Genomic DNA, 14,234 nt, shown 5'->3' with positions numbered 1-14,234 from the left:
TAGTTTGCTATTATTTATTATAATCCGAAAGATAGAAATTTTCATCAACATACAAATTGCAATTCCCTTGACAATTTTGCGGGTATGGCCTTTTCATGCTGACTAGTTTATGCACACTTCCTTGATTTCATAATTTCTGACTACTAACTCAATTTTTTACAATAAAAAAATTCTCAATATTATTTCAAATTGGGAGAATGATTGAAGGCTTGAAATTAATTGAACCCTATAGCGAATTTGCTTCAAGCTGTCCTAAATCGTAATTTGCACCTAAAAATTTGAATTTGACGTCTAAACACCCCGTCGACATTTTTGACGATTAGTTTTCAAAATACCCTTTTCTTTAAATACATGGCTTAAACATAAATCCTGACCGAGCTGGACTGAAAGTTACAAGTATGATGTCCCCAAGTATCGGCGTTTTTCTAGACAGGAAGTCATGGCATTCGAATTTGAGCTATCGCTTTTTTGAAGCGTTAGCTTTGTGACGATTCTATTGTAGTTTCACATCGTTTGATGGAGGTTTTTTCTGAAGATGTTTCTCCTTTTCACATGGTTTTTTAGATTCCGATATTTTTTGTTTCGATGTTATTACGACATGGGAATTTGAGTAATCACTTTTTGACGAGTTCGATTCTTACCGATTCTAACTCATTTCACGTCGTTTGATGATAGTTTTTCCAGTTCTTATTAATCCGTGTTTTAACGCTTTCAACCTGGTTTTTCTAAGTCCGATGTTTTTAATACGTTATTACGACACGCGAATTTTGAATAAATTTGAGTTATAATCAGTTTTGGACTCGTTCGACTCGCTACTATTACATCGTAAGGCAACACCGTTTTTCTATAATTTTTTCGTCCTTTTCACTTGTTTTTAATACGCCTAATTCGCAAATCCATTTTCATCCTAAAGTCTCTTCGTTTACGAATCGTTTTCTAGGCAGTTATCTGTCGTTTACAAGCATTTTCTGTTGTTTTTTCTTTCAATTCCAATATTTTTTATTCGAAGTTACGGGTAGTGAATTTCTTATTCTAGTACTCTCTTTTTACTCTCTCAACTCACATTAATTTTTGATTTTTTATTCATTATTCTTTTTTTTGTGCAGTAAAGGCAGTAGCGTTTTGTTTCCCCCAATCATTTTGACATCGTTTTTAAGAAACCGCAAAGTAATATTTTAAGACTCAAGAGTTACGCTCTTTTTAAAACTAGTTTATAGAAAGTGCGTATTTAACTAAGCGACTTTTCTGAAATACATACCACTTTTTTGATATGGGAGCTCTATTTTTTTGGGTGGAGGTTGAAGTGCCCTCTACCCTTTACAGTTTTTAACTTCCTGAACATTTTAAGGCCTAGAATGATCATTGAAATTTTTTTTTACCATTATGATAAAAAATAACGAATACTGTGGTTAAAACTATGATTTTAAAAATTGCGCTTTACTGAAAAGTTATGGCAACTAAGAAAAAATAATTGTGTACCATTGTCGCCTGACTGCTACATTGTAATTTTTAACCCTGCTTGTACTCCTTCTAAGCTTTTAATAAATTATCCTTAGCCCAGTTAGTGAGATTTCTGTAATTTATCAAAGCAATACAAAAAAAGTTCTGAAAAAAAAAAAAAAAAAAAACTATGAACCATCTTTAATAATCACTGTAAAATAGAGAATTTTTTTTCCAGATCGCCATTCTGAATTGTAAAATATTTATTTATAAAAAACTACTTTTAAATGGTTTGACTGACTTATTGTGATATGTCTGTATAGAACTGCTCTAGAAAAATCTGTCATTCAAAACTGGTATCACATTTTTAAATTTCACAATTACGATAGGGCGCTATTTGTTTCTGTGCAAATTTGTTCCAAATAAATAAAATAAATAAATAAATAAAATTAAATTCTTGGTTCTTTTCTGAATATCAATCATTTTGAAGCCTATAAATATCATTGAAGGTGCATAAACACATTTTCCGATCATTTGACTTTAACCGATCTATTTAAATAAGTCAGGAAATGCAGTTAGATCCTTATAGTGTTGGAAAAAATAGTTTTTCTCCAAAAATGCTGTCGTTGAGAAATAAAATAATCTTTTTCTGTTTGCGAATGATTAGCAAAACTTTTTTTGTGTATTTAAATAGCATCATTTTTAAATTCCCCGTTGAAAAAAATTTACAAATGAACCACTCGTTTTGACGCATTCCAATTCTATAACATCGGCATAGCTGTCAATTGTTCCGAAAGATTTCATGTTTAAAGTGATAGCCAAGCTCACACTTTTCAATTTTATTCAATGAATTATAAATTTAAAATGGTTTTAACTATCACTACAAATGAATAAATTGTGTACGATGGTGAGGTAAACTTTTTGACTTTAACTAATTTTTGAGCCACTTGGAATCAGTAAAAGTTGGCAGGCATTCATTAGATGGCAAACCTATTCTCATAGTAGTGAGTCTCCACAGAAACCAGAAGTTTCTGCCATAGTGGTACTTATCGTTCATCCACTTTATTGCCATGAATCATCACCCCATTCTTTTTATATATGTTTCAGTTACTGAATTATAGTGGTGATCAGGAATGTTAACTTTTTAAAAACATGAAATACATTTTATGACAAAAAGTTATGTTCCATTCTAATAAATGTGAAGCACCACTGGGCATTCCTTGTATATGAAGTTAAATATAGAAATACAAACAAATTACTTGGCTTTGGATTGTCGTAAAATTCCTCCAACTCTTCCTTATCTTTCGAATCCTGAGGAATGACTTCGACTTGTTTGGAATCATTGCTCGCGAACGCATCGCACTCACCGGCCACACTCCCAAATGATTGTTCTGCACTGCACAGGGCGCAGTTCGTGAAGGGAATGTCGCATTCACACACCGCACACGAGAAAGTGGCAGTCACGAAGGGTGTCGACTCGTCCGCAGGGTGATTCCAAACCACGCTGGACCCATTTCTCTCTCGGCTACTGGATTTCCTGAGAGTGGCGATTCCCGATGGGTCACTTCCTTTGAAGTGATTCGTTCTCGAAAACGATGTTTCTAGCTTCCCCTCAGAGTTCGATCCGCTGGAAGATTCTCTTTGGATCTGCTGAGTTGTGTTGGGTTCTTCCGAGACACTCCGTCTATAAGAGGGCCTCTGGCGGTTTCGTGAGGGGGAAACAGGATGGCTGGACCTCTGCTTCCGGGGATCAGAATCGCTCCCGTGGAAGTGGGTCCGTTGTTTGCGGCCGGGAGAGTGAAGCCTCTCGTTGCGCAACTTCTCCATCTGGTCTCTTTTGTGTCGCAGATACTCTCCGGGAGAAGAACGTCTCAAAGGACGAGACTTCGAAGGAGTGTTGTGGTCGATTGAAAGTGCTCGAGTGAGACGAGGTCTCCTAAAAGAGACATTTAAAAGAGACTAAATATATAAAAGAGAAAATATACATTTAAAGTACACTAGTGTTCAAAATTAAGCGAGTTTTTTTATTAGGTCGATAGGTTGAAGTATTAACATTTTCTTTTGTATGAACATAATGAGACATAATTCAATAAAATTATCAAGTAAATAGTGTATGCTGGGTCAAGATAGGTCTTTTCGGAAGATGGTGCAAACCAATGATATTCATTTGACATATTAGACGGCAACATAACGATCGGAAAAGTGAAATTAAGTTACACATGTATGAAAAAGTACACATTTTCAGAAAAAAAGAAAGCTCAATTTATTTTATTCCACACGAATAAAGTTAACTAGTGTAGTTGACAGTGTAATTATGTGGAAGGATCCAATATTCTCTCATGGTTGCTATTTATGACGCAATCCACTTAAAAATATCATTTTTGGGAGAGAATGAACAGTTTCCTTCAAAGAAGTATCGATAGTACTTCGACCCCCACTAGAAAGTCCCTGGTTTAACAAAATAGTCATTTTATAACCATCGTTGAACACCCTACCCAATTTTGTGTTTGCGACTCCGTAGTCTTGTCATTTGAACCCAGTCCAAAAAGCAAGGGAACTCCTAAATCAAGTAATGGATGAAATTTGTCTTCGTAGTGTAATTTTTGAGGAAACTAACCGGCATTTGCGCTAAATGGAGAGGAAAATCACGAAAACCTTCCACTGTTACCCTGACCCACTGAGAATATTTTACGGCCACACTGTAGGCAATGCAAGTCGGCGGTGAAATTCGAATCGACCCGTCATCGCTGGGATTCGAGCCCGGTTCACTTCAACGGAGGGCGAGCACTCTATCCCTTGAGCCAACACGGCACAAGATAGTCAATGAGAATTTCCAGAAAAATATTTTATGACTGATATATTTTGATTAAAATGAAAAACATTTATTCTGCCGGCCAAACAATGAAGTTAGCTTTTTATTTAGCCGGATAAAAACAATATCATTCGCAGGTTCAACAAATTATAAAAAATGGTTTGTTACGACTAATTGAATGTAGAAAGAAAGGTGACACTCCTACATAATAGATTCCGATTTATTTAAAATCCAGACGAAGATGAAACAACCCAATGAATAACTGGTAGTCAGTTTTTGATTAAGATTATTGATTTTTTTTTTATTGAGTTACCAAGTGAAATTTGATAACCTTCAATCTTACAGGGTAATTATCAATCTATCTGCAATAGACTTGTTATTTACTTGAAATAAATGGATGACGAGTATCACCCGTCAAATGATGCGTCTCGTGAACATTTCTGTAAGAGAGACTCAATGGATAAATCTTGTTAAGAGATATGTATTGTGTTTTGAAATTGGAGAATTCTAACAATTTATTTTTAGCAGTTATATCAGTGGTACAAGGATGCCACAGGAGACTAAAAATGTAAAAAATGGTAGAAACTCAATAAATTTTTATTTATGTATAATCCCTTTAATTATTCAATCGTAACTGCCACTATGACTTACATTTCAAATTATTCATATCTATAGTAATACAAACAATTATTCATTGCTTGCATTGGCTTTCAATAGTTTACTTTTGCATCTTTAGTCACCCGTCGCAACCCTGTTTGTTCTTTACACTGAGTTCTTGTGTGACTCTGTAATGTCAGTTGCTTCATTTTTAATGAATTTGTCTTATTTCAGTTATAGGATGCATTTAATATTTGGAATTATACTTTACTTCAAATCCATTGCTTCTTCGAAAAAAATGCATCAGTTAAAATCCACTAATCTAGCATATATTACAAACGTACGTAAATTCATATTTTTTGAGAAACAGCACGAATCGATTGTATAGTTTAGAGTTATGCCATATATTCGTAAAAAATTCGAGGCCATAAAATGGTGTTTGTAAAGTTGAAAGGATTTTCTAGTTATGTTTGAGAATGTCAACATTCTTGAATCTTCCAGAAATTCGTCGTGACATTTTCCCTGTCGAGTTTCCAAAAGTGTTCTCTCATAACTATTTTTGTGATGAAGCGGGTGTTGACAAAAGACGCAGACAAACCTTTGAGAGAGAGAGAGAGAGAGAGACCGCAAAGAATGTGAACTATTCAGAAAAATGGGAATTATTTTTCCATTCAACATCCACAAAATGTTTAATAAAAGAATACTTTTTGATGCTACATCGAGAAAGTAAATGCACAAATTCAAATATATTGATAGAAACATTACTTAATATTAATTATTATTACTATGCTATATCGATACTTGCTTTTCATGTTTGCTCGAAATCGTCTATTAAATATTGTCTTAAAATATTCATAAGAAATGACAAAAAACAAACGAAATATCAGTTTATTTTAAAATAATAACTTATAAGTTATGCTGCGACATATTTTCGAAGAAATTATGCATGCTATGGCGGTTCGTATATATATATATTTATATATATATATATATATATATATATATATATATATATATATATATATATATATATATATATATATATATATATATAGCACAATGAAAACAAAGAGAGAAACGAAACTAATTAATAAGTTTTATTAACTGCGCATAAGCTGCAAGTATATAGAACTCATAAAATAAGTTAAAAAATTGAGAAAATATGGAAAAAAATAAAAAATAATGACAAGAGAAGAAAATTATTAACAATAATTTTTTAAAAGTATTTAAAAAACATAATTTTTAACACCTTAAAAAAAATTTAATTAAAATTTGGAAAACAAAACTAAGAAAAGATATAATCTCTTCATCAGCTCACACGATTATATCCGCTAAAGGAGTGCTTTCTAATATTGTATTAATATAGCCAAAGCAAAATATATCAATACAACTGTGTGAGGAGCACTCAAAAAATTTTTAACGAAATTGGAACACATTAAGTAAAAATATATATATATATATATATATATATATATATATATATATATATATATATACATCCTGTTATATATCTACATCCCTGTTATCATTGTTGTATTCAGCTTTGATAATGCAGTCATAAGCCATAATAAGTTCTAAAAAGGTTTATTTAAAGATAGGCTGGTGGTTATAACAGTTCACATCCCCACTCCACAAGGGAGGGGGTGTGGACAAAACTCCGGATGGTTCAGGCAGAACTTTTATGGAACACGATATTCAGGAAGAGACATGCGAAAATCATCGGTCTCGCATTAAATACCTATAGATTTTGATGTAAACAGGTTCCAGTCGTACATACCTTGTAACTCTACGCATTATGGAAAATCATTTAAGGCTTCCTAATATGGAAGTGAAAGAGGGACAAGATTCTAAAAATAACCCCTCCTTTGAAATATAAATCTAATTATAATTCAATGGTATATTTTCAGCCTTGAAGTCCCAAAATAGAATCTCTACACCTATTCTTTACGAGAGACATTTAATGAAGCCGAAAGGGTTTTAATGTTGTTATTAATACAAAAGTATTTATAATTTTTGTATTACATATATAAACATATATATTAACATAACAGAAGTAAAATGAAAGGATTTATGATTAATTTGGAGAATATTTGACAAATTAAATTTTACTAATAAGCACGATGAAATACGAGTAAACATTTTGTTAAAGACATTTTTTCTGTAGTCAAGGCACTGTCCTTCTGAAGGTTCCATTTCATTAACATTAGCATTGAAAACAGTCGAAATGATCAGTATTTACTTTTGATATTGTATTGAATAGATGTGTACCTGGTGTTGTCGCACGATGAAGAGGATCTCTCGTCGTCCGTGCTGTCGGGACATTCGTACGTGTCACTACTCTCCGACAGGCGACAGTAGCTGCACGTTTCAGAGTCACCATTGCAACCTGTAGAAAAAAAATACCTTCATTCATTGTTAAACAGAAATAAATAAAATGTATGTAGGATTCTTAAATATACAGTTCCGTAGAAAACCGCACTTCATATACATTTTTAGAATCCTTGTCAAAATAAAAAAGTATCCTCTTTGAGGAAAAATTAAAACGTTTTTGAAATCTGACAGTAAAGGAATCAAACAATAAGACAGATTTAATTGTGGAAGGAAACAGAGGGGAGTTAAAAACCAAATATAAGAAACACCTTCAAGTTTTTGCCTCATGTTTTATTTTTTTAAATCCACGTTTTCCTACTACTCAGAATCTTAGTCTATTTTTAAAATTTCAATTTCGCTTTAGTTTCTTTCCCTGTTTCAATATTTATTGACGACCCCCCTCAGAGCATACTTATTGTTTTTATTTTTAATAAGGATTCTAAAAATGAATAAAAAGGATGGTTTTTTTTATGAAGAATCACCCTCTATATAGTTTTGATTTATTTGTAATACTAAATCAAAGATAAATGTAGAATTGTTTCTACAACAGAATAGATGTTTATTACAGCTGGAAACAACTTAGAAGGTCAGATGACAGAATAACATCTATTTTCTTATTTGAAGTAACAGTTTCATAAAATAATGACTCTTTTTGTACAACTGAAAAGCAAAGAAAAAAACTTAATATTTAATAACAAGCTTTCAAAGTAGTAGTACAGAGATGTGTAAAAAACTAATTGGGACATGTGTCGCTATTAGTTAAAATTAAAAAATAAATAACCGATCTTATACTTTTATATGTTTTAAGGGGATTTTTTAGAACTTAGCAGAGCAAATTTATGGTTTGAGAGGAACATTTCAAAGTAACGATGGACAGTTTTTCGTTTTTTTAACAAAATTGTTGTGTATTGTATATGCTATAACGGAAGAACTTTTGAATTGAATTTTTATTGATTTTAGTTTCGCATTTAAATAAAGATAAACTTAACGAGATTAATCAAAATTTTATACTTTTCAATATACATATTAATATAGGGTCCTATAAACAAGTTAAATAAAATCACAGTAAGTGATTATGAAAAATTAATTTTTGGTATGAAATTTTCTAAGAGAAAAAATTTATAATTAAAATTTGAAATTGAATCCCCCCTCCCTCAAAAAGAAAACGTGAAATGTAAAAATTTGCATGGGTGTCTTAAACATTCAATCAATGTCACTTTTTCAGAATTACAGAAATCCTCCTCTTAATTTTGAGGAACTCGAACCAGTCAAAAAGAAGGGGTCTAATCTTACTATATCTAGGACATGATAAAATATTTTAGAAAGTTGTTGTAATATCTCATTATGTTTTATATCCTACACTCAACGAAGCACGGTTCTGATTAAGTAACAATCTGATAAAATGAAATATTAATGCTGCGCTTTATGAATCATTAAACCAATCATTGGATAAAGTCTTATTTTCTTTTTTGTAGACGACGTCGTGAAATGTGAACTCAAGTCATAAGTAAACACAACAGAGTGCCCTAAATTCAATGAACACGTTCATGAATGATAGATTTCTGTGTACACAAGACAAAAATAAATAGAGAATAAGTTGTTATCATTGAGTTAGCAATATTTTTATTCTCTTCACTCCTTACGATCACAATCGCTACAAATAATTCAAAAACAGAAATAATTTTTTCTTTATTTTTGATAGCAATAATGAATCAAATATCTTTTTCTAAAACGAAACTTTCCCGTAAAGATAAAGAATCAAAGAATATTTTTGAAGCAATGAAGTTCCTCACCGAGTTAAGAGAATTGTTGACTGATTCTCAATGATGCTCGAAGGCGAGTTTGAAATGAATGGACGTGTTTTTGACAAATATTATAAATTCAGCTAAAATTTCAACCCAGCAACTTCATTTTCTTGATTTAAACTTCATGCAATAAATTTTTGCCACAATTTCAATGGATAACCTATAATTTTATCAAAAATGACTGTCGAATGACTTCATGGCCGTTATTTTGACGAAAAAAGCAAAATATTAGTAATAAGAACATTTCAATTTTATTCCTTTTTTTCCCAAAAGAAGTGAATTATTCGTTACTACTACAAATTATAATCCGTTGCAATCTGAAATTTCACAAGAAATTGCATCTGGATGGTATGTATGCTAATATTGACTCATTTGTTGTAAATACAGTCTTAACATCAGACCTTTCATCGGAATGGGGCAGTCTCAAAAGTGATAGCAAATGTAATGCATTCATATTTTGATAAATTGTCCCACTTCATACAAACAAATATCTCATAGGTTGAATAACCAAATTCTCGTATTCTTAAGTTCTGATAAAAATTATTTAAAAGTAATGCTTCAGCTCACTTTAATTGGAAGAAATAGTTTGCTCAAATAGTCGAAGGCTTATGTGTCATAATTTCCTTTGAAATTTTTATTGATTGCATTCAACAAGGGGAAAAAATTAAATAAGCCTGAATCATTTTTGATGTAATAACTGGATTTTAAATTACTAAATTACAAATGAATGCTGATTTCCTTGCGTATGACATTCTATTTTTCATCTTTTTTCTCTCTAGACTACTGATTTCTTCTTCTTTTTTTCTTCTCAATTTCCTTTTTCTACTTTTCATTTCCAAATTTTCGTTTTCTGTATCAAATCTCTTTCGTTTCTTCTCATTGACTCTTGGCAAGTCTTGAAAATGGGCGCCTACTTTTGAAGTGCTTGAAACATGTTTGTTTTTGAAGCGAATGAAGTTTTTAATCGGGTAATGTTATTAACAGTTTCTAAAAGTTTATGCCTTAATGTTTTATAGTTGCAATGATCTTACTTTTTTTCATTATTGTAAACCAATTTCATCGGATTTTTTTTAATCTGTAATGTGTGTTTCGTTGATAAAATAAATACAAAAATTAAAATAAATGAATTTTATATGCTACTCTGAATACCCAAAATGGGTAATTGTTGACTTCCACCGGTGAAAGTTGACGATCGCTTTGGTAAATGCCCGAAATATATAGGTCTAATGAAGTGCCACTGCCCGGTATGTCCTACATCAATGTTTTTTTAAGGTCAAGTGCCACTGCCCAGTATGCATTTAACCGGTACTCCGAACACTGATGTTTCTTCTTATCTATCCTCTGCAGATATTAAAATATAGAATAAATATATCAACCAACAAACTAATATTAAATCGGATCTAACAAACATTTCCGAACATTCCCCAATGTGATTGTTGACATTCACCGGTGGAACCACCCCTTTGGGTCATTCATGGTAACATCTATATCATTATTATAGTTCAAAATCATAAATATTTTATAATTATGAATGCTTCTTTTTTAAAATAACGTTGTGAGATTAGAAGTATGAATATTTTAAAGGTTAATTACTCCTATTCTAATTAATTTCAAGGATTCTTACACTATGTGAGAGTAGGTGTTTAGTAAAAAAACATTTAAAGGAAAACGTTTTATTGAAAAGTTTATGAATATGTTTAAAGAAAAAATATGATGTAGCAGAGTATGTTCCACAACTTAAGTTAAAAATATTGTCAATAGAAGGTTTTTATATATTTTTATTTTATAACCGTCGTTGAACAGCCGACCCAATTTCATGGGTTTACGACTACTTACGTTCAACTCCGTAGCCTTGTAATTTTGAACCAATCCAGAAGACAAGGAAACTCCTGGATCAGTACCCCCAGAGGTATTGATTTGTTGTGGGAACATGGAGGACTTTGAGACTCGACAGATTTAACGTGCATTGGAAATCTTGTAAGCAAAGGAATTATTAGAAATCGAACCATTAAGATTGAGTCCTAGAACGTGAAGATCCATTAATTAGATGTAAAGTTACTCAGGGTGGCCCATTTTTTATTTTGCACACTGTACTTTATTTCTTGGAGAATATAAAAAAAAGCATTCATCACCTGAATCGCCATTATATCACCTAAATATTTCATAATTTCCTATCATTTCTTAAATTGAATATTCACTGTCGAGAAGAGCATAGAGTTAGAAGGTTAAAAAAACAAATTCGTAAAAAGCGCTTAGAATAGTGCTATATTATGTGGGACATTATGTAGGGATATTATAAATAGTGCTATATTATGTAAATGTGAATTAACATTTCTGGATAACTTCTCACATGTAACTAAGCTAATTCTTTTTATTAAAAACCATTTAGAATGTAGGTGAAAATTATGCTCGCCGGTAAAGTATGTCTTCTAAAAATAGTGAAGTATGTCTTCAAACTGCATTTCGAAAGCAATTTGTAGTCACTACATTTTAAAAAAAAAGTAACTGCAGTTAACTACAAAGAAAATGAAGTTTTTTCTGACTACTGGTTATTCTTTAGCTTCGAACCATTTTCTTCTTCAACGCATCAGTGATTTTTTCTTTAATAATTTATCGATTTTTTTGTACATTCAATCAATACTTCCTTGTCTTAATATCCTTTTTTTTTCATTTTCTTTAAGAAGAAATACAGTAAAATCAAGAAATCATCAACTCACGCGAATTGTTCACTAGTGAAGAGTATTCTAAGAAACCTTTGAGGTTGCTAGGTTTCCCCCCATGAAAAAAAAAAGACTCCACAGATTTGTGTGAATATTTTCGGCCATTTCTTGCGAATCTCTCGCTTTTAAATATTTCACGGAAAGCCTTAATGTCAAGGTTTGTAAATTATATTAGGGACCAATGAAATGTTATTTATAACACAAAAAATTTCCTGCAAATTTTGGGAAATAGGCAAATTATGCTAGAGTTTCACATACAAGACTTTAGTGTTAAGTAGCAAATTAAATAGAAAGATTTTCATAGTAGAAAAGTAACTTCTTCATGTTTGCTTTCTACATATTTAGACTATTTTTTATTTGTTGTTTCTAACAATGGGAGATATAATACGAGAGTTATGTTTTAAGTAAGGGCAGTTTGAAATTAAAAACCAAACGAAGGAAAATTTTCAAGAAGTAAATTTATTTCCAGATTCTACATGCCTATCCTTTTTTTTTCGTTTTTACTGATTGTAGTGTTTATTTATATGTTACGGTGATTCCCGCCAAAATAATGTTTGATATATCGGAAAGATGAAAATCACTCAGCTAAAGGTCTGGGTTGTAGGGAGGGGTGGTTCAAATTTATTAACCAAAAGAGTCCAATAAAGCTGGGATCTGAGCTGCGGTGAAAATCATTGTCATCGAATATCAAAATTCCCTGACATGCTGACAAGGAATTTTGCTACTTCAGAAATCGTAACTTCGCAAGTTTTAAGCAGACATATTTTTTTACCGACTAAAAATGCATCACTGACTGTATCTCGCGCGTGGCGGGCGACTTGTTTAATTTGAAAGTTTTAAAGACACGGAACTGACAGTACAGTTTACCTACACGGCTGCAACAGCACAGTTGTTCCCAAGGAATACCGGGACAAGACACAAGCTCTTGTTGCGAAGCACGTGTCAGCTACAAAAAACGCGTAGTGTACTCATTACATATTTTAATAGTCACTGGTGGTTTTAATTATGTAATGGATCATGAACTTAAAAGAACTAATGATTACACACATTAGAGATGTGAAATCATCGGTATTATAAAGTGATCCCATGATTCTTCCAAAAATTCAATGGAAAAATAAATTCGAAAAGTAGAAATTTCCTTTATTGAGACACTACTTTGGCGTTCAGAGATAAATTAGCATACAGATATATTTTCTTTACAAAATAATACAATGCGATTGCCACAAATGTATTAAAATACCGAGGTTTGTTACGCAGTCATTCATTACCTCTATTCAATTTCGTTAATTTCAATTATCATCTTTTTTTAAATTACACATTTTACATAAAAGTGGATGCTTTAATACATTTTTATAGCTTGGTATTTTCAATTCAAAATATTGATTATATTTGGATTTTTGAAATTTTTATTGCATTTGTAAAATGGGAAGTTTTGAAATTCTATTAATGTCTCTCAGCATACATTTAATATTTATTTGTCAAACTACTTTATAAAATCAAAACAAAATTCGATGAAATTAGAACAATTTTTTCTGAAGAATAAGCATTAAAACCACACTTCTAATACAATCACTTGTCAATGAAATAATTTTTCCCCTCAATTTGAATACAGTTTAGATATTAAACATAAATTAATATTTACAAACTCAAAGATACCCCTACAATATTTAAAGTGGTTGCATAACAACGATCGAGGTAAGCAATATTTATTTAAAATCTTCAGCAAACTATTAACAGCTATTTGTTTTAAATGTTTATAAGCCACGATGATTAAATCATTGTAAATCAATTTCTTGCCTGTTTCATAATACCTAAAGATGACTGACGTGTTTCTGTCGTTAATAAAAACAATAAGTGATAATCAGGGTAAGACCCCAGTTGTTGTGTCATTGTCCTAAGACAAAATGGAGTTCTATTCCATCATGCAAAAGAGTTCGAAAGAACTCTCAATGAAATGAATAGAGTTAATAAAAAGACAGAGCCTTATGCTAAGAGAACACATACTGTTAGAAGGCCCTAGTAGGCTACTGAACAATTAGGGTGGAGTGGAAAAAAAAGTTGCTAAAAAACAATTGCTTAAATTGCTCTGAAACAAGCAAAAAGTTTGGACTAAAGCTGAGCCCCGATCATAGTGACTTGAAGAGGATGCGTCCATCGAACAAAGGAACGCTCAAGCACATACAAAAGAGGATTGACTACTCATAGAAAAAAAAATTACTATCTTGTTGTTTGTGAGCCAGTATTTGGCATTTTCCTAGCTGCTGTCCATTCTATTTTTTACGACTTTGATGTGCTTTTAAATTCTTTTTGTACTTCTTTGTATTTTTAAATAAAGGCATGGTGCGTCAAATTTCTAGGTTGAGAAGTCCCAGTGGACCGCGTTATGGTTGCTGTCTCCCTGGTTTCGGCCCGGACTTGTCTGCAGTCAATCGAATTGGCGCTACTACCCTGTGGGTTCTGAATTTTGAGTCTGATGCTCAATGGTCTTTT

General features: G+C 31.8%; 1 protein-coding gene across 2 annotated transcripts in view; it reads right to left on the bottom strand.

Moving 5' to 3' along the window:
* Positions 1 to 14,234, bottom strand: part of LOC107437036 (uncharacterized) — a 364,659-nt gene that overhangs the window by 38,613 nt on the left and 311,812 nt on the right. For both annotated transcript variants that reach the window (XM_071181567.2, XM_071181568.2), the window contains 2 exons: positions 7,118 to 7,235; positions 2,700 to 3,376 (listed from right to left, as the gene is read on the bottom strand). In XM_071181567.2, coding sequence (XP_071037668.2) covers positions 2,700 to 3,376; positions 7,118 to 7,235 — 795 coding nt within the window. The remainder of the gene's footprint in view (positions 1 to 2,699; positions 3,377 to 7,117; positions 7,236 to 14,234) is intronic.

This window comes from Parasteatoda tepidariorum, chromosome 4 (genome assembly GCF_982258835.1).
Source record: "Parasteatoda tepidariorum strain Cologne lab strain chromosome 4, Ptep-v5.0, whole genome shotgun sequence".
Taxonomy (NCBI): domain Eukaryota; kingdom Metazoa; phylum Arthropoda; class Arachnida; order Araneae; family Theridiidae; genus Parasteatoda; species Parasteatoda tepidariorum.
The sequence above is the reverse complement of the archived record's forward strand: the minus strand, read 5'-3'. Positions and strand labels throughout refer to the sequence as shown.